Source organism: Mytilus galloprovincialis, chromosome 14 (genome assembly GCF_965363235.1).
Source record: "Mytilus galloprovincialis chromosome 14, xbMytGall1.hap1.1, whole genome shotgun sequence".
Taxonomy (NCBI): Eukaryota; Metazoa; Mollusca; class Bivalvia; order Mytilida; family Mytilidae; genus Mytilus; species Mytilus galloprovincialis.
This window is the reverse complement of record NC_134851.1, coordinates 11,286,833-11,311,125: the sequence shown is the minus strand read 5'-3', so window position 1 is coordinate 11,311,125 and position 24,293 is coordinate 11,286,833. Positions and strand designations below refer to the sequence as shown.

The window sequence follows — 24,293 nt, the reverse complement described above, 5'->3', positions numbered from 1 at the left end:
GTTGAAGCCGGGCTGTACATTGACCTATAATGGTTTAAATTATTTAAAAATTGTTATTTGGATGGAGAGTTGTCTCATTGGCACTCACACCACATCTTCCTATATAAATTTTAGAAAGGTCTGTCATTAAATTCCGCTAATTACAAGATAAAATGATTAACCAGAAATAAAAAAATGTTTTAAATATACAACATTTATTAATCAAATAAAAAAACAAGCACAAAACAATATTGAAGATCCAATTCAAACATGCGCATATATAAATAATAAGTATTTTCAAATAATTTGTCCCCATTTTGTACCTCATTTATCTTCGACTGGTATCCGTATAATTCAGTTTATTTACTACATTTCTCATTTGTAATGAATATATATGCAACTTTCTAATTGTAAATTTAAACTTAAAATAAAACATTTCAAGCACTTAAATTACTTTAAAATTGTATTTTGAGTTGTTATCATTAAATTTTAGAAATAAAAGTTCTGCATAGAATAAGGTAATAACCTCCCATCGGCCATGTTGTTTCTCATGTCGCCGGCTGAGTCACTTCCTGCTTTCTGTTTTTAACTCCAAACAACTTTATTTAACATACATTCAATCATAAACAATGGCTGGACGACTTCCAGCGGTTGTAGTAGACTGTGGAACCGGGTATGCAACAATTAACCTCAATCCCCCTTAAAAACCCACCCTAATACCTGCGAAAAAGAAAATGGGCGGATTTACTGAAAGGTGTACATGCATTTAATGTACTTGTACCGTCCCCAGTAAACAGTATCTACATCTTTTGTATTGGTTGTTTAAATGAAACACTAAATACTTCCTTCTTGTACACTTTGTTCACGTGATCTATTTACAAAAATTGTGTATTGCCGGTTTATGAATATGCAAATAGAACAGGAAGCTACGTTTTATGACTAAATAGCAATAAACCTGTTGACAAAGTTGTCACTTCCTTGAGGACATCAAGGACCATCTCCTTCAGCCATCTTTACACTTATTGCAGTATTCTGGGCGTGAATTTATTAAGATGTCATTTGGAAAGTCATTTGGTCCCACAGGGACCCCAGCTGTTATTATTGACTGTGGAACTGGGTTTGTACATTTTGCAAATACAAGAAAAAAGTTATCAAAAAATTTCAAGTTAAAACAGGAAATGAATGTAATGGAGGGTGTTTATGTTTTGTGCACTCATTTTTTACATGCAATCAGCTATAGGCAGATAGGAATACATGTATGTAGCCTCCTGGTACATGTAGTATCTGTCTAAAAATTCAATAATTGGAAGGGAATGTCTAAGATTTCATAAAAACACACTTCGCCTTTATTAATGTGCAATAGAAAATTGTTATCCAAAGAAAGGAATTCGCTCAGCCCTCTAACATAAGAAAATCAAGGGTTATAGGTTGAAGAAATCTACATGTCAAATCAATATGTATTATGTAGAAAAGATTCATTATGATTTACATTTTATTGCTGCTGTGCTTATGATTACGAAAAATAACAATGCTTCCTGTATTGACAGTTTTGAAACAGGACTGTCAAAACAGATCGACAAATATTCAATCTTAAACATGTTAGATTATTAATTTTTGACATAAAACCTTCAGTAATTTTAAATCTTGTGTGAATGCTTGTGATATTCTTATGGTTTCCATTAATTCCTCATCAATCAGAAGTTGAAAATACATAAATTATTCTAGAAATCTTTACACTTGTAAAGTCCAATTAAGCCATGTAAGCCACAACCACAAAAATTAACATATATATTTGAAATTTTTATTTATTGAAGCGACTTTAGACATATATTTTTTTGATTGCCTATCCAACATGTCAGTGTTTCAATGAAATGATAAATTGAATATTTGATTGAAATCTTTATTAAAAATTTCACACTTTAAATGACCTTTTCTTGATTGGCACCCTGCCCTTTAAAAATACTAGCTGGAACACTAAATTTCTTCAGCAAATATTTTGGTACTTAAACATACATGATGAAATCTTCCTTTTCTCTTTTTGGCTATACATATATAGTACTCTTTAATATGCACCCCTGTTTGGCTATTTTAATTTTGAGGTACATGTTAAACACTGCAAACAATACACAAAAGATATTGGCTAATATTAATGTTATGGTTAATTGTTGAATTTCGTGAAATTTAAGTTTTCAACAGTTTGTGATAGAAATATTTAATAATAAAAGTTTCAAAAGCATTATTATTTTATTTTTGTTTTCATACAGGTACACAAAGATGGGGTATGCCGGTAACACAGAACCACAGTTCATTGTGCCATCAGCCATTGCTGTAAAAGAATCGGCATCAGTAGGAGATAAAGCTATACAACGACTTGGTAAAGGGGTGGAGGACCTCGATTTCTTTATTGGAGATGAAGCTTTGAGTGCAACATCATACAGTGTAAAGGTAAAGAATTTTTTAGAAAAATATTTGTGGTTACAATTGAAATGGTAGATTTAAAGGTTTGTTTGCCAAGTGCATGTTACAGCTACAAAATACTCATCAGTGAAGGATCAGAGACCAGACTTATTTTACAAATTGAGGCAAAACAAAGGCCACAAAAATGCTTGTTTTGGGTCTACACTTTTTGTGAAAAGATTAAGGTACAACACATGTGAAAGTTCATGATTGTTTTCTAGGTCACATAAAACATTTCTTGAGAAAAGTAGCCTTATCTGAGTTATTTCCCCTCATTAATATCTAGACTGATTTTGTTTACCTATTTTTTGCAATCCATGATGGTTATTTGTTACTGACATTTTATTTTGCTTCTACATGTAAATGTAGATTATAAATTCTTATATTAAAACAATATCAACTATGTTTCAGTGGCCAGTTAGACATGGTATAATTGAAGACTGGGATTTAATGGAAAGATATATGGAACAAGTGATATTTAAATACCTCAGAGCAGAACCAGAGGATCATTACTTTTTACTGGTAATTATAAATTATTGCCATTTTTAACCGGATTTTTGTGACAAAAATGTCGGTTATTGATTTGGGGATGTACGGCAGGCGGGCGGGGGGCAATCAAATGTTGTCCGTGCATTAACTCATGAACCATTCAACCAAAGCTTTTAAAATTTTAATATGTTATTACTGACAACTATACGAAGGTCAAGTTCAATAATGGCGATTTTGACTTTTACCGTTCAGGAGTTATGGTTCTTGAATGATTGAAAAATGGAGTTTCCAGTCGTGTCCGTGCATTTACGCATGAACTGTTCTACCAAAGCTTCCCAAATTTTAATATGTTGTTACTAATGACAGAATGGAGGTTAAGTTCAATAATGACAATTTTGACTTTTACCGTTCAGGAGTTATGGTTCTTGAAAGATTGAAAAATGGTGTTTCCCGTCGTGTCCGTGCATTTTCTCATGAACTGTTCAACCAAAGCTTTTGAAATTTTAATATGTTGTTACTGATGACAAAATAGAGGTCAAGTTCAATAATGACGATTTTGACTTTTACCGTTCAGGAGTTATGGTTCTTGAAAGATCGTAAAATGGCGTTTCCATTCACGTTGTTGCATTTACTCATGAACCATTCAATCTAAGCTTTTCAAATTTTAATATGTTGATACTGATGACAAAATGGAGGTCAAATTTGATATTGACGATTTTCACTTTCACCATTCATCAGTAATGGTTCTTGTGATATTGCCAGGACACAAATAAATGTTAATAAATCCGGTTTGCTGTCGTTGTGACAGCCTCTTGTTTGGAAATTTCCTTGATCAAGTGTTGAATGATATTGATTTTTCTCATAAGAAAAGGAATTGTTGTCATTGCTTAGGAAAACAGGTGGACAGTTTATTAGTATTGAAGCTGAGAAACACCCTCATGTTCGAAAAACAATCTATATTTTATAGTTTTGCTTCAAGTATGATACAATATTTCTTCTCCTGAAACAGTCCAATTTTCAAATTTAAAACATGTAGCTGACAAAGGTGTTTAAATATTGAACTGTTGAGAAATATCAGTGTGAACACTTTGTGGTGGATTCTGCTAATCTGAGGGTTTTAAGATGAATTTTATCATCTAATTTAGTATGGTCATCCAGTGAGGTCAACTTTTTTCAGTTTCACAATAGCAAATCCAAAAGTAAGCAAAATAAAAAATTGATGTCATAATTGAATTTTAACCATCAAAGAATTCAAAATGTTCAAACATAACTCACATTTATTATTATGAACAATTCAGGTAAGTATAATAAGACACCTCAGATTAAGAGAAATTTGGTTAATAATCTTAGCTTAGTTTATGGAGGGGAGAATCAATGAAGAAAATCCAATATGTGTGCTTTAATTAAAAATGCACAATTTTGAACAACAGAAATGAATCAATGTCAGAAAAGAAAAGCTGTAAATACAAAATAAACATAACTCATAAAACCATGCACAATAAACTAACACTGCTAGATAAAGAAGGTATATGAATAGGAGGAAGATATTATTTTGCTAGAAACAGTCAGTTGGCTAGGCAATTAGTGTTACTCATGCCCCTATTTTGTGATATAGCTATATACTTAATTTATATGCAAAGAATATCATTTTAATTATATACAAGTTTGTATTGAATTGTTAAATATGTTTTGATTTAACTATTATTTGTTTATACAGACAGAACCTCCACTTAATACACCAGAAAATAGAGAATACACAGCTGAAATAATGTTTGAGTCATTCAATGTACCTGGATTGTATATTGCTGTACAGGTAGGTTAGAAAATGACATGGGAGATAATTTATGAGTTAGAAAACAAGGGAGATAATTCATAAGACTACAAAGTTGAAACAATGTTTGAATCTGTCAATGTACCTGGATTGTATATTGCTGTACAGGTAGGTTATAAAATGACAAGGGAGATAATTTATAAGTTAGACAAACAAGGGAGATAGTTCATAAGTTTGAAAACAAGGGAGATAATTCATACGAATACACACTGACAGATGATTGAAACCATGTTTGAATCTGTGAATGTACCTGGATTGTACATTGCTGTAGAGGTAGGTTATAAAATGACAAGGGAGATAATTCACAATTTAGACAAACAAGGGAGATAATTTATAAGTTAGAAAACAAGGAAGATAATTCATAAGACTACAAGGTTGAAAAAATGTTTGAATCTGTCAATGTACCTGGATTGTATATTGCTGTACAGGTAGGTTATAAATTGACAAGGGAGATTATTCATAAGAAAGAAAAGCAAGGGAGACATTTCTTTACATTCTCAAATTAAAATTGAAAATAATTCTTTACATACTTTTAATGAACAAATGAAGAATGTGTATTTTTTAAGAATTTGAAAAATTCATGAATAAAGGGAGATGTAGATAAACATCAATGAGACAGCAACTCAACAAAACAAATAAGACTATAAAAAAAAATAATGAAGATAAAAAGTAAAGATTGAGAGTTAAAATGACAACCAAATTGTTTCGCCTCACATGCCTTACCATATAGAATTAGGAATCAATGTATATTTTGTATTTTATTTGACAGGCTGTGTTAGCATTGGCTGCCTCATGGACATCACGACAAGTAGGAGAGAGAACTCTAACAGGAACAGTGATAGATTCTGGGGATGGGGTTACCCATGTTATTCCAGTAGTAAGTTGTCAATGGGACTTTAATTTTTAAGAACAAAAACATGTACACTCAGTTTAGGACAAGTACATTTGATTATGCGTAAGAAATCAGTCAGACAGACAAATAACTAAAATTAAAGCAGTCCTTAATGTTCTGAGACCACAATTGTCGTCCCTTGATTTTCGTTGTTCACAAATATAGTACCTAGTGTTGACAGTGGGTTACTTGCCATTAATTTTTTTAAATCTTCCAAATTTATTTCTCCATGTTTAATGCCTCAAATTGCAAGAAGGGGGGTGAAATTACACTTAAAAAAATTGGGTTCAGAATTTTAAAGGAAAGTAGTGATTTGGTCCAGCTGAAAAAGGTTGAAAATTAGCACTTCGGAAGCTGTCAAAAGATTTCAAGACGCTCTAAACATAAAATTGTCCATATTTTGAGTTAGAGCCGATGAAGTTTTATATAATTTTGATATAATTTGTCCCAAAAGCAGTACAACACACTGTAAAAATTTCATTGAGAAAGCGCAGGTGGGATTTTTTTAATTTTCATTTATCTTCTAAAAGAAATGCACTACGAAATAATTGTGTTCTCAGACCTAATGTAGAATTTATTTGGAAGATGTCAGCATTCCAACAAGATTTTAACCTTAGAATATCAAATTGAAATATATGTAGAATTAAGTAGATGTGAGATGAGTGCCAATGAGACAACTCTCTATCCCAGTCATAATGTGTAAAAAGAAAACAATTATAGGTCAATGTACGGCCTTTAACATGGAGCCTTGGCTTACACCAACAGCAAGATATAAAGGACCCCAAAATGACTAGTGAAAACAAATCAGACATGTCAAATCGGAAAAACAAAAGTTTAATATACATAAAAAACAAGAAACAAAATGTTTGTGAAAGAAAAACTGTCATAAAACAAATGGAAAATGAAAAAAAAATGAACGACCTCAAAAATTTTGTGGTGAAAACTAATATATGTCTATTCATTGTTATTTCAGGCTGAAGGTTATGTGATAGGTAGTTGTATTAAACACATTCCCATTGCTGGGAGAGATATTACATATTTTATTCAGCAGTTATTACGAGAAAGAGAAGTTGGCATTCCACCAGAACAATCATTAGAAACAGCAAAAGCAATTAAAGTAAGTTTGAGGAAGTCAAGGGGCTCTTGTTTAAAAAAAAATTATAAAAAGTTATGAATAGACAAATAATTCCTTAGAATGCAACAAATATCTCCTGCTATGCAATCATCCTATCATAAGATTCTATATTATTCAGTAGTAAATGCTAGAAATGAGATACTTGTACTAGACCAAACAGGTTAAAAGGTTGTATTAATTTTATCTGAAATGTCAGGTCTTAGACAAATCTAAAATGTCATTTATAAATGTTTTAGAGCAGACTGAATTGTAACATATTTTTTTTAAGGAAAGATATTCCTATGTGTGTCCAGACATAGCTAAAGAATTTGCCAAATATGATGCCGACCCATCTAAATGGATGAAGAGATTTGAAGGCATGAATAGTATAACTAGACAACAGTTTGCTGTAGATGTAGGCTACGAAAGATTCCTTGGCCCAGAAATTTTCTTCCATCCAGAGGTATGATACATCTTACATTACTGTAATTCAAAAAATTATTGTGAGGTTTTCAGTGTTCTCCCCAGGCTGTTTTAGCACAGCGCTGAACAGCGCTATCTTAATTTACCGTGGTGGTATTGGGCAGACTGCAGCGCTATCCAATCAAAACTCGCTATTGTTTTTGAATTTTCAAATTCCGATATTATTTTGTACACATTCCGATCACGTGATCGACTGGTTGAATTATCTGAGAGATCGTTAATTCACCCAACATAGTCAATTATCGGAGGGAACAGTTCAATAAATGAACAAAATGTCACCATTTGCAAAACTTTTACTGCCAAATAAACCTTTCCTTCCTCGAGTTTTTCGCTTTAAAAAGATGAAGAAACTTCATGAAAGGAATGAACAGTGCTAACAGAGGCATATAATACATGTCTCTTGTGCTGAAAAGTTAATTTCTAAAGTATATATTAAGGGAAGTTTTACCCCTTCTCTGACAACGTGGTCTAGACCATTTTTTGGACCATCAACGATTATTTCATTAATTGTTTACGTTTACAACTGAACTGAGCTGTTGAACCTGTATTGCTTCAGGAAGCATCCCTGTTATCATGGGATTAATTACAAGCCCGTATTTTACGATTACTTTTCCATCCATCGCTCTTTTCCAAATGCATATAGGGAATAAAACGAAATGAAAATTTGTGTAAATATATAGAAAATATTGATATTTGTCAACCAATCATCAATATATATCACTGGTAGACCTATTTGGCAAATGACCGCGATTTTTGGCAAATCTGCGCGGAACGGATAATAAATAGAGGTTCATCGTAAATTTTCTGTTTTACAGAATATTTTGCGGTTCTCCGGAGATTGTCCGTGTCTCAGGGAATTATCCGCGTGTCTCAGGGAATTATCCGTTTGTCCGATTAAACTGGTGTGTATTGAGTCAGTGATAGAACCAGTGATGCGTGAGCGACGGTTATTAATAGATCGTTGTATAATCCGTTATCTGTGAGCAACGGTTATTAATAGATCGTTGTGATTATATACAATGTTTACAGTCAGATAAAAATAACCGTCTTATTACCCTTTTCAGTCGAGAAATAAAAAGCGGTGGTTTTGATATTAAAGTTACTTGCAATTTAAATAACGAATTTAGTTCAATAAAGAATAATCTATTTAAATGTGACCAATGAACAGGAAAAGTGCATGTGGTAACTTTGCAATACTACAAATATGTTCACCTTACAAAATTCTTCTTTATTGTCTTGTTAAGATAAATCAGTTCCTGTAAAAACAGTAAAAACAGAGTCTTAATTACTGCAGATGCCGTAATCCGACATAATGTCATACTGATTTGACACTTGTCTAGTGTGAGTAACACCTGCTGTGATATTTTACAATACAACATGGACAAGCGGAAGGTCGTAAATCAATCTGTTGATCCGAATTCAACTTTACCTGTACAGATATTTATTTATGGAGGATATCATAGATACATTTAATAAATTGTATTGTATTCAATGGAGATAATTTAAATACACAATATAATTTATTAAGACATATTTGCAGGTATACATTGAACATGTTTTCTCCAACCAAGAAGGTTTGATATTGAATGCTTTTTTTTTTTTTTTTTTTTTTTTTTTTTTTTATCAAACTTCGATCTGATCAGTCTCGTAGATTATAAACGAGTAATTCGTTTATAGTTACACATTGTTACTCTTCCAACGTCTTTTTCTTTGTGCTATTAAAAAAAAACTCACAATTTTCCACATCAGATCGACATTTATATATATATGAATACTGGAAATCTTTTTTCCGTCCGACACCACGCTCCCCACAAGAGCCCCAAGATATAATCATACCTGTCAATCACTAGCCGCAAGTTGAACATTTTGGTCAGCCTTCCTCGTGCTTTCAATTATGACATCGTTGCGAATTTATTTTTTTTAAATTGACATGTGAAAAGAATAAAGTGATGGGAAGTTTATTTTACGACCTATCAGAACTTCTTGTGATTCTAATAAGATTTTTCTTAGGCCGCATTTCTTTCTAACAAGAATTTTGTAAACGTTGTGTCGCGTGTGTTACTGTTTTCTAAACGATACACGAGTAGAAACAAATACATCGTTTGATAAATCTTTAATGACCCTGTTTGAATTTTCAATAATGCATGCACATGTTGTTGGTAATCAGACTTATTTACAAACGTAGAAACAAAAACTTCGTTTAATCAGGTTGAAGTTAGAAACAAATGCAGCGTTTGTACTAACAAACAACAAACTGCAGACGCATTTTTAGCGTTTGCATAGTTTGTCAAAGTTTATGTAAACTTTGCAAACGTATGTGTTTGAAAGAAATGATCAAAACATGTGCGAGCTTAGCCGTTTGCATCGTTTGCGTTAGAAAGAAATGCATCTTTAATGAGTCTGAATCCGTAACCGTCAAAATAGCATGCTTTACAAAAAGATCAGCCAATTCAAACGTTTCTTTACACAAAGATGATTTTAAGTACGTCATACATTACATGTAAATTAAACATTTATTTAAGTAATTTTTTTTCATATCTATCTTTTTCGTATCTATCAATTTGGTTACAGGGTTTATGCAAGTAAGTTGTACCGTGTGGTGCGTTTTCAGATTCATTTCTCAACAACTTCCTGTGAACCGAAATATTTCGGCGGGGGTATCAACGGCGGCAAGCTTACAGTTTAACTTGCTTAAATTTTATTTAAGTCAGTTTATTGAAATAAAATTGAAAATGGAAATGGGGAATGTGTCAAAGAGATAGCAACCCGACCATAGAAAAACAGCAGCAGAAGGTCACCAACAGGTCTTCAATGTAGCGAGAAACTCCCGCACCCGAAGGCGTCCTTCAGCTGGCCCCTAAACAAATATATACTAGTTCAGTGATAATTATAATGAACGCCATACTAATTTCCAAATTGTACACAAGAGACTAAAATTAAAATAATACAAGACTAACAAAGGCCAGAGGCCCCTGACTTGGGAAGGCGGAAAAATGCGGCGGGGTTAAACATGTTTATGAGATCTCAACCCTCCCCCTATACATCTAGCCAATGTAGAAAAGTAAACGCATAACAATACGCACATTTAAAATTCAGTTCTAAAGAAGTCCGAGTCTTATGTCAGAAGATTTAACCAGATAAAATAAAAAAAAATGACATTGTTTTTGCAGAAGATTAATCCAGACATTAACGTACTTTGGCTTCCCATTTGTTCCACTGTGTAGGATAACTTATTTTAATACGCATTACATCATTAATAATTACCAATATTAAAATGCTGGAATGCAAGTTGTATACTTATTATTTTACTAATTTGCGTTTTGGTTCCGTTCAAATTTGCTGTTATAGCATGTATAGATTCCTTGATTTTCATAACTTATCTAGTTTCAGTTGTTAAATACTAGTCAGTAAAGAGCTAAATATTTTGCCTTCCAGTAGAGCCAACAATTAAGCATCAGACGTATACGTGATACATTAATCATATATAAGTGTAATATCAGTAATGGACTCCTAGACCTTTTCTCCTTTTATAGCCGACTATGCAGTATGGGCTGTGCTCATTGTTGAAGGCCGTACGGTGACCTACATGTATAGTTGTTAATTTCTGTGGCATATGGTCTCTGGAGAGTTTTCTCATTGGCAATCACACCACATCTTTTTTTTAAACGGACTCCATTTAGCATTTGTTATGTTCTCAACGGTTGAGAAAAACTCCATGGATGACAAGTCAACTGGGGTTTTGAGTTGAACATTTTGATTGTGTATGTTTATAAGGGTTTGAATAGGATTTATATAGAAGAAGAGAGAATATATATGGACAAAAAGTGCACAACAAAGGGCCAAAAAAGTAAATAAAATAGAAACCAAGAAAACAAAGAATATAGAATAATGGGGGAAAATATGGAGACTACAGAAAAATAACTTACAACTATAAGACAATATTCAAGACCCTCGTATGTGTTCAAATACAATCTGTATACACTATAGTATATATCTTGCTATAAAGTTCTGTTCTCAATGTTATTTGCTCGAGCATGACTGTTTGATTCTATTGAATTTTTAAATTGATGTCCAGTGGCAAACATTTCTAGAGTCGTGTCATTCAGGAAGTAAATACAAGAAAAAATGAATCTGTTCATGCGCGGGTTGGTTAAAAATAGAGCTCCCTACATATATCTTGTTTAAAAAAATATTTATTTTACTCAGCTATCTTCAAGGCACCATCTTCTTCTGTTACATGAAATTGTGATACTGTGAAATTGACTGATTAGATTTCATTTTAGATTGCCAAAGTTTGAAGTAGTAGAGACCATTTCCGTGACCTGTGTTTGTTGCACTCTGTGGGTAAAATCCAGTAGTTTTTTTTTAGCCTACTGAGATTGTAATAACTTATTTTCGAATGATGGAACCATATCAAAATAATAAATTGAACACGGGTTTGACAGTCAGTAAACTGTCACACAAGAAATAGATTGAATGTTGCATGTACACTAGTCCAATTTGTAATGTTGTCTTTACGTCCTTCCACATTCTTTTTTTTCAAAATCCGGGATCCGCTTTCGAATATATTATGGGAGTCTGTCAATGGAGCTAGAGATACATTTAACGACCTTGACTGGCTACACAACCCTTGCACGGTAGATAAATACATCATACACAGATACACTGGCTGGTTAAAGGGACAATAAACCAGAAGTGTAAATTGCCCCAGGTATTTTAAGTATATTGTGTGTAATGTGTCAACAGCCACGTGTTAGTGAATTCACAGTCGCTTGAATTTTAGTGATATATGTATGAAAAAAAATAAAAAAAATACTGTTATATATATTATACATATAACAGTATTTTTATAAAAAAAAAAATTCATACATATATCACTAAAATTCAAGCGACTGTGGTGAATTCAAAGATAATCAAAATGATCTAATTCACGTGGTAATCTACCATGCAGCTACGCATCATCGCACATCGCAAACAACTAGCTTTGCATTGCAAGATATTTAATTATACCCCCGCTTTGAAAAAAAGGGGGGGTATACTGTTTTACCTCTGTCTGTCCTTCCGTCAGTCCGTCAGTCCATCCGTCCGTCAGTCTGTCAGTCAGTCCGTCCGTCCCATGAATATTTTTCGTCACATTTTTTGTCAGGAACTACACTACCAGGATTTCTGAAATTTGGTTTCAGGCTTGAAATAAGTCAGCTATACTTGGAACTTGATGCGTTTTCAGATTCATCACTCAACAACTTCCTGTTTACCGAACACTTGTTTGATTTTACACATGATAGCCAAGTTGAAAATTTTTCGTCACATTTTTATAAGGAACTACAATACAAGGATTTCTGAAATTTGGTTTAAGGGTTAATATAAGTCAGCTGATGCGTTTTCAGATTCATCACTCAACAACTTCCTGTTTACCGAACACTTGTTTGATTTTACACATGATAGCCAAGTTGAAAATTTTTCGTCACATTTTTCTCAGGAACTACAATACAAGGATTTCTGAAATTTGGTTTAAGGGTTAATATAAGTCAGCTATACCGTGGTAACCAAGGTCTGTCGTTTTTAACTGTTTATATGGGAATTGGTGAAAAAGTCATAGTTCAAAGTCATAAATGAGCGTAAATAAGTGTTCCGTGAAAATTGTTTTCGAAAATCTAATTTGTTCATAATTCTTTTATGTAATAAACTTATTTAAATAAATTTGTACCTTCCCTTGTCTGATCACCAGCATGGCTAAAGGTATTACTCCCAAATGTATTGTGAGGTGACCCGTTCAGGTATTCAAGCGATTTCCTGTCGGACTTGCAAGTTCATGCATCGCTTCACTTCTAAGGGTATTGATCAGTGTATACGACCGATAACTTGAAACTTTCCATTTTGAACTATCAGGTGTATAGTATAAATCTCTGTCTTGCGTGTCCGATATACTAGTCATTACTAAACGCATAAGCTTGTTTATAAATTACATTTCTGTTGTAAAGAATATTATTTATAAAAATCTAAATAATTCCAAAAAAAAAAGATTTGATAAAATAAAAATCTGTTTTCACATTTTTTCCACGGGTAAATTTGGGGAAATGTAAGTAGTCGTTCTCAAAAGTGAAGGACAGTTTGAAACGTACAAGAAATATTGATTTAACAAAAATGTACGCACTTATCGACCATTCTTTTATACGCCTTGATAGAAAGTTACGGAACTATAGATAGTTGCAATTCAAAATTATATATATTTTTACATTGAACATATTAAGAAAGAAACATACATTTTGTTTATTTGGGTTAAAAGTTTTGTAAATAAACTAGTCCTCGTATGACAACAGTATGTTATCATGGGATGTCGATGGACGAAGAAGAAGAAGAGAACTTATTTGAATTAAATACAGGTCGATATTTAACTTGCTTTGGGTTCATCGAAGTTATGGACATAGTAAAATCACAGATTTCTATTTCAACAAGATTGTTCAAGAACAAAGGAAGGAGTTGTCATCACAATTGTTGGCTATAATGTATAATGATGTGAACATGGTTCTGAAAGTACATTATGCAAAATTTCCAGTTCCGACATGCATGTTATGTATGCCACTGGACAAACACTAATTATCCCCAAGGGATGTGAATATTTTGCTGGAAAACTATTGAGTATCAAAGTTTCAAATTAATTTCGGGATTTATTTTCCTTCTTGGTATTCAATATTCAATAACAGAAAAAGGAATAAACTGCTTGTCCGCTAAATAGGGGTATTCTTGTTATAGTTATATTAAAAAATAGGGATATATGACATTAAATTGGTTTTGTCTTTTTTTTTTAAACATCGTTAAAAAGATGTGTGTCTAAGGTGAACGACGCAAGAACCCTGTAATACTAGTACGAGAGCATGTAAACATTCCTTCTCAATAATATGGTTGTATTGGAAATCTTTTCATACAGATTGACAACTCATGGTCCGATATGCATGTAATATTTGCCACATGACGCCCATAGTTCTTTCTTCCATCATCATCTTATTCTTTGATATTGCTGTAAACATCGATGGTTCACACCCAAACAAAATGGGAGTAATGTACCTTCTGATAGCTTCTCCGTGTTATACACTTGTGAAACTTAATATATAGACGAAATTTCGGTATTGAAATGAATCTGCATCTCACAAACAGGATTTTTAAATAACGATTTTGAGCAATCGTTGTAGGTTCATGAATATTCATATGGTGCTTTTCTTTAGCGCCAATTGGAAAAAACGTATCTTTAAATAAAGTTTACATTATTAAACATATTCCTCAGAAATCAGTTATCATAAAACCATACGAGTCATGATAAACCTTGATAAAACACAGTTCTGTTATCATAAAACATAAAATAATGCACTATGTAAACTGGAGTAAAATTATGAGAGTTCTAAGCACTGTACATGTACTATAGTAAAGTTGTAAGCCTGTTCTGTCACAAAACTTGTAAGCGATGGTCCATGCAGTTATATTCATGTCTGGAAATGTCCTTGGCTGTTTATCCAAAAGATATAGTCTGGTTTTTTTCTGTTTCCCATCGTTTTTTAAGAAATGCATTTAAGAGTGAATCGTTAACTGGGTAAAGACCAGTGGCAAATATCTCTCTGTTCGTTCTGTCGATTTGGGAAGATATTTTCTAATTCATTTGTAAATATCTATATGTGTTTGCAATGTTCAATGCTTGGACTTTGAAAAGGCGCTAATAAAGCTAACTAAATATTATTTTGATAAAAGAGGTAATACAACAAATTTAATTTTTCAAACAAATAATTCTGTAAACATCGCGTGTGAGGGTTTACACGGAGTTAAAAGAAAAGACAACAGGGCAAATCTGATGAAAAAAAAATCCCGAAAATTCGTAGTAACAGGAAATTAAACAGTAATTGAAATCCCCTCCTGAAACAAATGTACCTCATCACCTGTATTATGCTGAGGTACAATTTTTTTGGTGAAAAAAATATAGAATGCTGGAAGTGTTTCGATGTGCTATTGGAAAATCCTTTGAAAAAAATGGGTAGGGTTCACCAGGACACGGCTTAGGTAGCACTTCACAGAAAATATAGTTACAATTGAGCCACAGAATGTTGAATAACCTTCCAACCCTGGCCTTCTAATACGTTAGGCCAACTGTTAGTGTCATACATGCAAAACTACAGACCTATCTACAGAGTGCTACCATACTCACATGCTCCCGATACTAGTATGTTGAAGAAGTAATGAAATTAATAGAACCAGAGCCGGATTTAGTGGGGAATGGCGTTGATGGGAGTTTTTAATAGTCTTGATTTGATTGATTGATATACATGGAAGTTTTTAACGACACTGACTCAATGACTGGCTATACAACACATAGAAGTTTTTGACGACATTGACTGCCTAAACAGCCCTTTGAGTTTCTCAGTCGGCTATAAAGGGGGAATGACACGGTGTCCGCCCCCTTTTGTTGAAAAATAAATATTGATTATATAGGGAATCACTTGAGAATGACTGGAGCTGGTCCTCTCATGACATTATCAGTTAGTCTCCCCTCTCCTTATATATAAAAAAATCTGGATCTGCCACTGAGAACAAGTTTAATAAATTAAAAAAAAAAGAATGTGTCACTAGTATACACGGATGCCCAATCCGCACTATCATTTTCTATGTTTAACAGACCAGGGACTTTCTTTACTTAGTATAGAAAGTCCCTGAGTGGACTGAGGAAATGAGGTAATTCTAATTTGGCATTAAATTTAGAAAGATCATATCATTGTGAACATGTGTACTAAGTTTAAAATTGATTGGATATCAACTTCATCAAACACTACCTCGACCAAAAACTTCAACCTGAAGCGGGACAGACGGACGAACGAACAAACGAACAGACAGACCAGAAACAATGCTGAGAATGGAACATCCAAAGTATATATTTTTAATCTTTATTGCAAAATTACACCCATAAGGGTCAAGCAATATAAACAAACATTGTAATATAAGGTAATCTTATACACTCCCACTCCTGAAACACAAACAAAATTAAAAGTCATCTGATTGCAATCTTATAACTGTTAATACTGATGAAGTCGCTTTATCATTGATTTATAAGATACAAGTTGTGACCTTCGAAATTGTTTTATATTATTTTATTTGTATATTTTCCTATAGACTTTTAAGGTACCTCCGTTGTCCTTAAAAAAAATCCCTTCCATAATATCCAAAACGTCATCGTTGATTTGAAAAAAAAATGATTTTAGATTATCGATTATCAATTGAAATGAACCTACTAGAGCCTCAACTTTCAAGCGCACAATAATGTCAATCATTACACATCACTTTAACCCTGAGTTGACATTCCACAATCGGTCAGTAACATCACCTGTGTTTATAGTTACAGGGTATTTCCCGCCGTTGGACAATCCCGTGCAGCCGACACAATTGATTTTTAACATTCTCTATTATGAGCGAGGTCAAGTTTTAGATCAAGTTAATTACATATATTTTTAACGTTAATTATTTAATTATTAAAAAAAAAACGTATCATCATTTCTTTTCTTTTCTTTCTTTTTTTTGCTAGTATAGTAAATAAATCTCAATCCCGGGATGTAGATACACTTAACATTAGACCTGGAAGTGCCTTCTTATAAATGGAGAAACTGTCTTTCACATTTAAATTTAAAAGAATATTATCGCTCAGGCATATTTTAAATTTTGTTATAAGATGATTGATTGTTGGTTGTTTAACTTCCAGTGGCAAATATTCCATAAATGTCAGGACGAACTTAGTTTTAAGATCGAACTCTCAAAAAATAATTGAAAAACAGTAATGATGACAGAAGAACTTTAATACGTGTGAAATAACCATCCAATCTTTTAAATATAACTTATTTATATTTCAAAAAGTAACAGATTAGTTTACAAGACGTGCATTGACGTACTTTCATATCTTTAAAATGGAACTTCTTTGTCTAAAAGACAACCCACGAGTTGTCGAAATCCAGTTGCATGCATACTATATACATACATATGCATATTATGCATCGACGATCGTTGTATTACGTAACATACTGCTATACCAATTAACCCCTGATATCAACTAAGGTTAGAACTTCCTCCAGGCCGTTCATTTTATTTTTGTTCCAATAAACGGTTCTTGAATCAATTATAATTTCTGAAGTATTTACGATGAAAGCATTATTCTCAAATCGTCTTACACAATGATAAAATTGTATTTATACTACAATTGAAAAGTAATTTAATAAAACAAATGACAGATGAACTGATTAATTATAAAGATGAATGTATGTCCATATGCTCATATATATACACATTCGGACTAAAATTCACAACTTGTTATTATCTCATCGTAGCATATTGTTATTTTTGCTAATATATGCCTTCAACCCCAAGAGGTATAAATGTGCATTTCATTCTGAAAGATTAATGGATCAGCAGGTGATCAAGACCGTTTTAAAAATTCCTATTTGCCAATGAAGTTTAAATGATCTGCGGCCTCAGAAATACACATGTATTTTTCCATCATAAAAGTAAACCTTTCACCCCGAGAAATATATAATCTGTTTCTCTCTAAATTTACAGAAACATTATGTGATAAATTTTTGAAAATTCCTTATATCTCAATCGATTAATGATACTAGTAGTTCTGTAAACTTCTACATATATTACAATCTGTACGTCAATACAACCGTCCCTCACACTTAACGGATTATACAACGATCAATTAATAAGTGAACGTCGCTCACGCATAACGGATTATACAACCGACATTTTAATAACCGTCGCTCACGCATTACTGGTTCTATCAATGACTCAATACACACCCGTTTTATCGGACAAACGGATAATTCCCTGAGACACGGAAAATCTCCGGAGAACCGCAAAATATTCTGTAAAACGGAAAATTTACGATGAACCTCTATTTATTATCCGTTCCGCGCAGATTGTCCAAAAAACACCGATTTTTTTACAAAAATCACGGTGATTTTCCAAATAGGTCTGCCAGTGTATGAATTAAATAATGTTTTAAATTTAATGTAAACAGAGGATGGCTTGGATAAGGAATGGCATTTAATTTGGGATGGAAAGTCCTAAAAGAAGTATTGTACATGTGAAATCTTGACAAACTTATCTGGTGGCAATTCTTCAAATGTTTATAAAATTATCAAACACAACCTCTAAAGTTTGTAGTTGTTTCAATCATCAAACATGATTTATTTGATTGGTAATTCAACTTTAAAATATAAAAAAAACATCTTTAAAAAATTTATATAGGATTTCTTTCATATTCATCTTGGAATATGTTAGCCTTTTTTAAGCAAGTCTTTGATAACATTTGAATATTATTGAAAGGGCAATTTCATTTCTTCCTTTTAAATACTATACTCATTTTATTGAAAAGTTGTGATTTGATAGAAATGTTAATAAAAATTAATAAAAAATACCAATCTTGTCATTGAAAACTTTCTGGAAATTCAGTAAATTAATGAGGTTGTAAAGGATGTATAACTAGTTTATAAGTCAAACAACTAAAGTGCATACTTACTCTCACACTTAAGAATTGGAATGGTAGTAATGAAATCAAATAATATAAATTATCTAGGCATTTTAATTTTTAAAACATAACATTTAAAATGAAACTTTTTTCCATATTCATGAAAGCATATGTATACAAAATGCAGGTCTTTGTATATTGAATATAATATAAACAACATGGTAGTTATATACAAATATAACATTATGTAAAAATGGTGAATGAATCCAACTTTGCACACTTACCACAGCGCTATCAAAAAATCCTGGGGAGAGCACTGGTTTTTATTTTTGCAAATTTGGTGACTTAGTGCATGTACATGTAGTGTTAACCACAAAGTTTAAGAACACAAAATCTTCATATCTGATAAAATCGAGAATGGAAATGTGGAATGTGTCAAAGAGACAACAGCCCGACCATAGAGCAGATAACAGTCGAAGGCCACAATGGGTCTTCAATGCATAGAAAAACTCAAGCAACGGGAGACGTGCTTTAGCTGGCCTCTTAACTAAAACGTATATATATATTAGTGAAAAAATGAGAAATACTATCATCAAACATTCAGAGAAATATAAAAAAGTAAAAATAAAAGAATTCCAGTTGAAAGAAATCAGTGAACATGCATGTTGGAACTACATAATCTGTCATATAATCAAAATAAAGATGTAATGTTTCTTGTCTTAGGCCAAATAAAAAAGTATGTGTGGTTCCAGTTACATTAAAAAAAAAAATAGGGTAGGTAGGTAGGGATTTTTTTTTTATTTTATGTTTTATTTTTACATTGAGTCTATGGGAGCAACATTCTGACTTCAACAGTGCTTAATGAAAAATGGCAAAAAAATCTTCAGGGTAGGCTATTTTAGAGACTTAAAAGAAGGGTAGGTAGAGTAACTGGAACCACACATATATTTTATTTGGCCTTATCATTGAGTCATCTTTGTTGTAAATATTTTATATCTAAAAAGAATTAAAAATAAATCACTGTAGTATACTTATGTACATATATATTTCTATTTTAGTTTTCAAATCCAGATTTTATAACACCTATCTCAGAAGTTGTAGATACAGTTATACAAAATTGTCCTATAGATGTCCGGAGAGGTCTTTATAAGGTAAGGTTATGATAAGAGGTATCGGTCAAATTGTTAAAAATAGAAATATTGTGTTTAAAAAAAGCTTCTGAGATTGCAATCTTACTTAGATATAAGGTCAACTTTAATGAGAAAAAGATCCCTGTATATTATTATATCAGACAAATAAAGTTATGGTCATAGTTACAAAAAAGACCTTTGTGCAGGAAGCAGTTTCTGGATGCTAAATCAAATATTACATATTGGAACACAACCTTACTTTGTTATTTGGTCACATAAATAAAGATCGAAATATCCCTATTAATTTTAAAGTCACTATGTTCAAGTTCAAAGTATTAGTTACTAAAAATGTGCATAAAAAATTCTTATATGGTGGATGTTGGGCTGAAGGTTCTTGAACTATTTATATAGTTATAACTTGTCAATTCTTTATAAGTCAATTTCAATTTAGTCAGTCATTTACATGTCCTGAACGAATTTTTTTATAGTGATGGTTAAAAGAAAATCAACATCATACGGCACAGTATAAATACAAATTTTTGCAGATAAGATAAAAACATCATGAGTTAACAATACATATGAAATTTTCAATGGCACCAATATTTCATTCAATATATTTTTAGCTAATGTGTAATTTTATGTCTCTTATCAGAATGTAGTCTTATCTGGAGGATCAACAATGTTTAAAGATTTTGGTAGAAAAATGCAGCGTGATGTGAAGAGAGTCGTAGACGCAAGATTAAAAGTTAGCGAAGAATTGAGTCAAGGAAGAATTAAGGTAGGTAACACAAAATAAACTTAATCAACTTCAGGACCTAATGTGTTTCTGGTTGACCCTGAAAATGAATAGGATTGATCTATCAGATATTTCAAAATGTGTCTTGGTGGAAAAAATGACATTCAAAATATTTATGTACTAAAATGAAGAAAATAATTTGATTTAACTTTTTTTATCTTTTTCTCTAAGAGGATATCATCAACCATATAACATTTATTTGAAGCATATTTGGCAAAAGCTGCTTGTCTTTTTACTTAGATTTATGAAAAGATTTTATTAGTTACAATTTAAAATAGACTATTTTGTAAGCCATCATAGACAGGATGTATAATGGTTTACAGGAATTGCTACATACTTGTGTCCATTGTCCACATGCCTTTCAAAACCCAGAGGATGATTTGTGGAAGAAAGCACACTTTTGATGTAAAAACTTTTCTAAAATTTTTGGGAAACATTCAAATTTCATCAATTTGAACTTGGAGTTACAGAATTTTTTTTTTTTAAATTGCAATGCAATTAATAAAATCAGATATTTTATACATGATATATAAGAGAAACTTAATTTTCCTTGTTGAGGAAACATTAAACAATAAAATTAGTTACAATTCAGTGATAGCATTGCTTTCCAAAAATAGATCACAACTATGAAATAATCATAGGCCTTATTTTCTTGATAAACAAAAAAATACTGAAATTGTCAAATGACATAGTTATCTGCCCTTGATTTTAAGAGGATTTTTTTTCTAATATCAATACACTGAATAAGGACACTTATTTTTTTTATAGTTAAATCTTATAAATTTCAAGTTTTAGATGCTTCTTTTGTATGTTAAATGATGATTGGTAAAATAACATGATCAGAAGGGATGCTTAGAAAAAGACACCTGATCTATCTGAATTCATATATTTGCTGTTGTCTGCATTCATTTCACTGACTTTGTATTTAATACGCTCCACTGAATTTCAAATTGTTCTTTGAACAATTACAGTATGATATTGCCAAGTGATCTAGTGCTATTGCAGCTTTTTAATTATAACTATTGTATTTTCAGAAATTAATGCATTTAATATATCAAGATTATTACGATTTTAGAAAAATCTGCATACAGTTATATGTATCAGATATAAGCATGATAAGAATGCCAATTCTAGTTGTGGCAATTATTCATTAATGTATTATTCGCCTTAAGTTAATAAAAACATCACAATAATTTCTGAATTTACAGCACTTGTATACAGAAAAAATAAAATTACAAAGATTTTTTTTCTCATTTAGCCAAAACCAATAGATGTACAAGTGATCACACATCATATGCAGAGATATGCTGTATGGTTTGGTGGTAGTATGCTGGCATCTACAGTAAGTCAAATATCTCCTATACTATACATTTAAAGGGTATAATAAAATCCTTTATTTTGACCCTGAAATGACAAAAGTAGAAAAATATACCAAATTTCCAAACTATGTAGATCTTTGATATAAAACAAACTGGATAGTCTAGATGCAATTTGACTAAAAATATTATTTTACACATACATGACATAGGTTATGGCAAAACTAAATATAAGCTAATGCCTGAAGATTTTTTACACAACATTATATAATGATCTTTCTAAAACAAAAGGATATTTTGAGACTTTTATACTAAATTCAAGAAGTTTGAAAAACATCTTCAGATGTTATTTGGTAGAATTTTAAAACTTTCTGATCAAGATTTTAGATTCAAAGTAAGCAAATTGTTTTACATTGTCATTTTGGGGCCTTTTATAGCTGACTATGAGGTATGGCTTTGTTCATTGTTACAGCGACCTATAGTTGTTAATTTCTGTGTCATTTTGGTCTCTTAAGAACGGTTTTCTCATTGGCAATCATACCACATCTTTTTTATATAAAAATAGTCTGCCCTTGATTTATAAAAAATTTCTACTTAATATTGTCAATACACTTAATGAAAAGCTAACTATATATAATTAAAAGTTTCATATCACTCCCAGTCTTAGCTGCTGAACTGTAGCTCTTAGGTACTTTAATTGACCATTTGCGGACCAAATAGTAAAAAAAATATCATAAGGACCAAATAGCCACGGTTTCGCAGCTATCTCGTTCCAAATTACGAAATTAAATGTTCAACAGAATCTATCAAAGATCTGTCATCAAAACCATTGTCCATAGAATATTTGATCTTAATATCAAAGGTTCTGCATTCTGAACCATACTTCTAAAGTAATTAGTCCCCTATATAGCTACATACAAGGTAAAGGCAGGGTTTCCCCTGGGTCAATTATTTTTTTTGCTACCTCTTTCACCAAAACAATATATTTTTACTTTGTCATTTTTTTCACCAAGTAACACAAATATATTTTTCTTTTAAAAGTTTCATTTTTTTCCAGCCTTTCCCCCCCCCCCCCCTTTTCCCCTAAATAAGGAGTGGTTTTTACAACAAAACAAAACATTTTCTCACTTGAAATTTAACCCTCATGTAAGGTGTGGTTTTGTCATTTTGTCATATAATACAATCAACACCTTTGTTAATTAGTCCTTTGATGTCGATAGCTTTAAATGCAATCAGCTGATTATTGATTATCAAAATTTTCCTAGTATTGACTGATCGGGTAAAGTCAGAGAAACCCGAAAAAAGTAAATAAACAAGATGGCTGAAAATAATTCGTTATATATATTTCTTTTGCCAATGACGAATTTTAATCGCCACAATTATAATTTTTTCAAATTGCGAAAATGGTGACCCCCAGCGGAAATCTTGGTTAAAGGAGACTGAAGATCTCCACTCTGTCTGTCAGTCTGGCAAATCAGTTTTCCACAATTTTTTTCTTCATACTTAAAGATATTTGTGATATTTGATATATGGTTTTATCATGACAAGTTACAGATAAAGTTTGAATTGTGTACTGGTCTGATGGTTTTGTACTGAGTTATGGTCCTTGTTTTTTTATAATAATTCCTATGTTGGTTTTTTTTTCAGCCTGAATTTTACAAAGTGTGTCACACAAAAGCTGATTATGATGAGTATGGACCAAGCATTTGTAGACATAACCCAGTGTTTGGTACAATGGCATAACGTACAAACAAAATACTAGGACTATATTAAAATTGGACTGTAATTGGAAGAAACTTTTGCTGGAGACTTTATTCAACATTTGGAAATTCTGCTTCATGGAACAAATTATACCAACCAGTAGGACTTATTTCAAAGTGGAAATCAGTTATAATTGAGCAAATGTGATATAATTCAACATTGTAGAAATGTTATGACCAACATTGAAGTGTAACATATTCAGATTGGGGGAATATATTAATATATACATGTATATGTAAAGCTCAACTGGGAATTAAAATGAAGTAAGATTTTACCTGCTTGATTTGAATTATGACCATTTAAAAATGGATTTATCTGGTATTACTGCGTAAATTTATCAGACTTCAATAGGATAAAAAAAAAATCTGAACATAGTAAGTGTTTTTCTTACTCATTTTTTTTGAAAATTCATACTTCAGTATTGTTGATATGAGAAAAAAGGATTAAGAAGGAATTCAAAATGATTTTATATGTCTCTATAGCAAGAGAACAAATTTAATTGGTGCAGATTATGACAATGTGCTTTCTTATTATTACAACCATTAACTGTT

General features: G+C 31.8%; 1 protein-coding gene across 2 annotated transcripts; it reads left to right on the top strand.

The window, feature by feature from the left end:
• Nucleotides 1-496: 496 nt before the first annotated feature.
• LOC143059675 (actin-related protein 3) lies at nucleotides 497-24,293 on the top strand. Of its 2 annotated transcripts, none has more exons than XM_076233216.1 (11): nucleotides 497-652; nucleotides 2,244-2,424; nucleotides 2,848-2,958; nucleotides 4,643-4,738; nucleotides 5,526-5,633; nucleotides 6,622-6,765; nucleotides 7,052-7,225; nucleotides 19,798-19,890; nucleotides 20,522-20,647; nucleotides 21,924-22,007; nucleotides 23,629-24,293. In XM_076233216.1, exons 1-11 carry the CDS (start codon nucleotides 609-611, stop codon nucleotides 23,722-23,724), a joined length of 1,257 nt encoding a protein of 418 aa, XP_076089331.1. In that variant the 5' UTR covers nucleotides 497-608; the 3' UTR covers nucleotides 23,725-24,293. The 2 variants fall into 2 exon arrangements, with proteins under 2 accessions (XP_076089331.1, XP_076089330.1); XM_076233215.1 differs by lacking the exon at nucleotides 497-652 and adding an exon at nucleotides 939-1,096.

Coding starts and splice junctions, on each gene's coding strand:
- LOC143059675 (XM_076233215.1), top strand. CDS start 1,032: ATGTCATTTGGAAAGTCATTTGGTCCCACAGGGACCCCAGCTGTTATT. Junction 2,425..2,847: donor CAACATCATACAGTGTAAAG/GTAAAGAATTTT, acceptor ACTATGTTTCAG/TGGCCAGTTAGACATGGTAT. Junction 6,766..7,051: donor AAACAGCAAAAGCAATTAAA/GTAAGTTTGAGG, acceptor ATTTTTTTTAAG/GAAAGATATTCCTATGTGTG.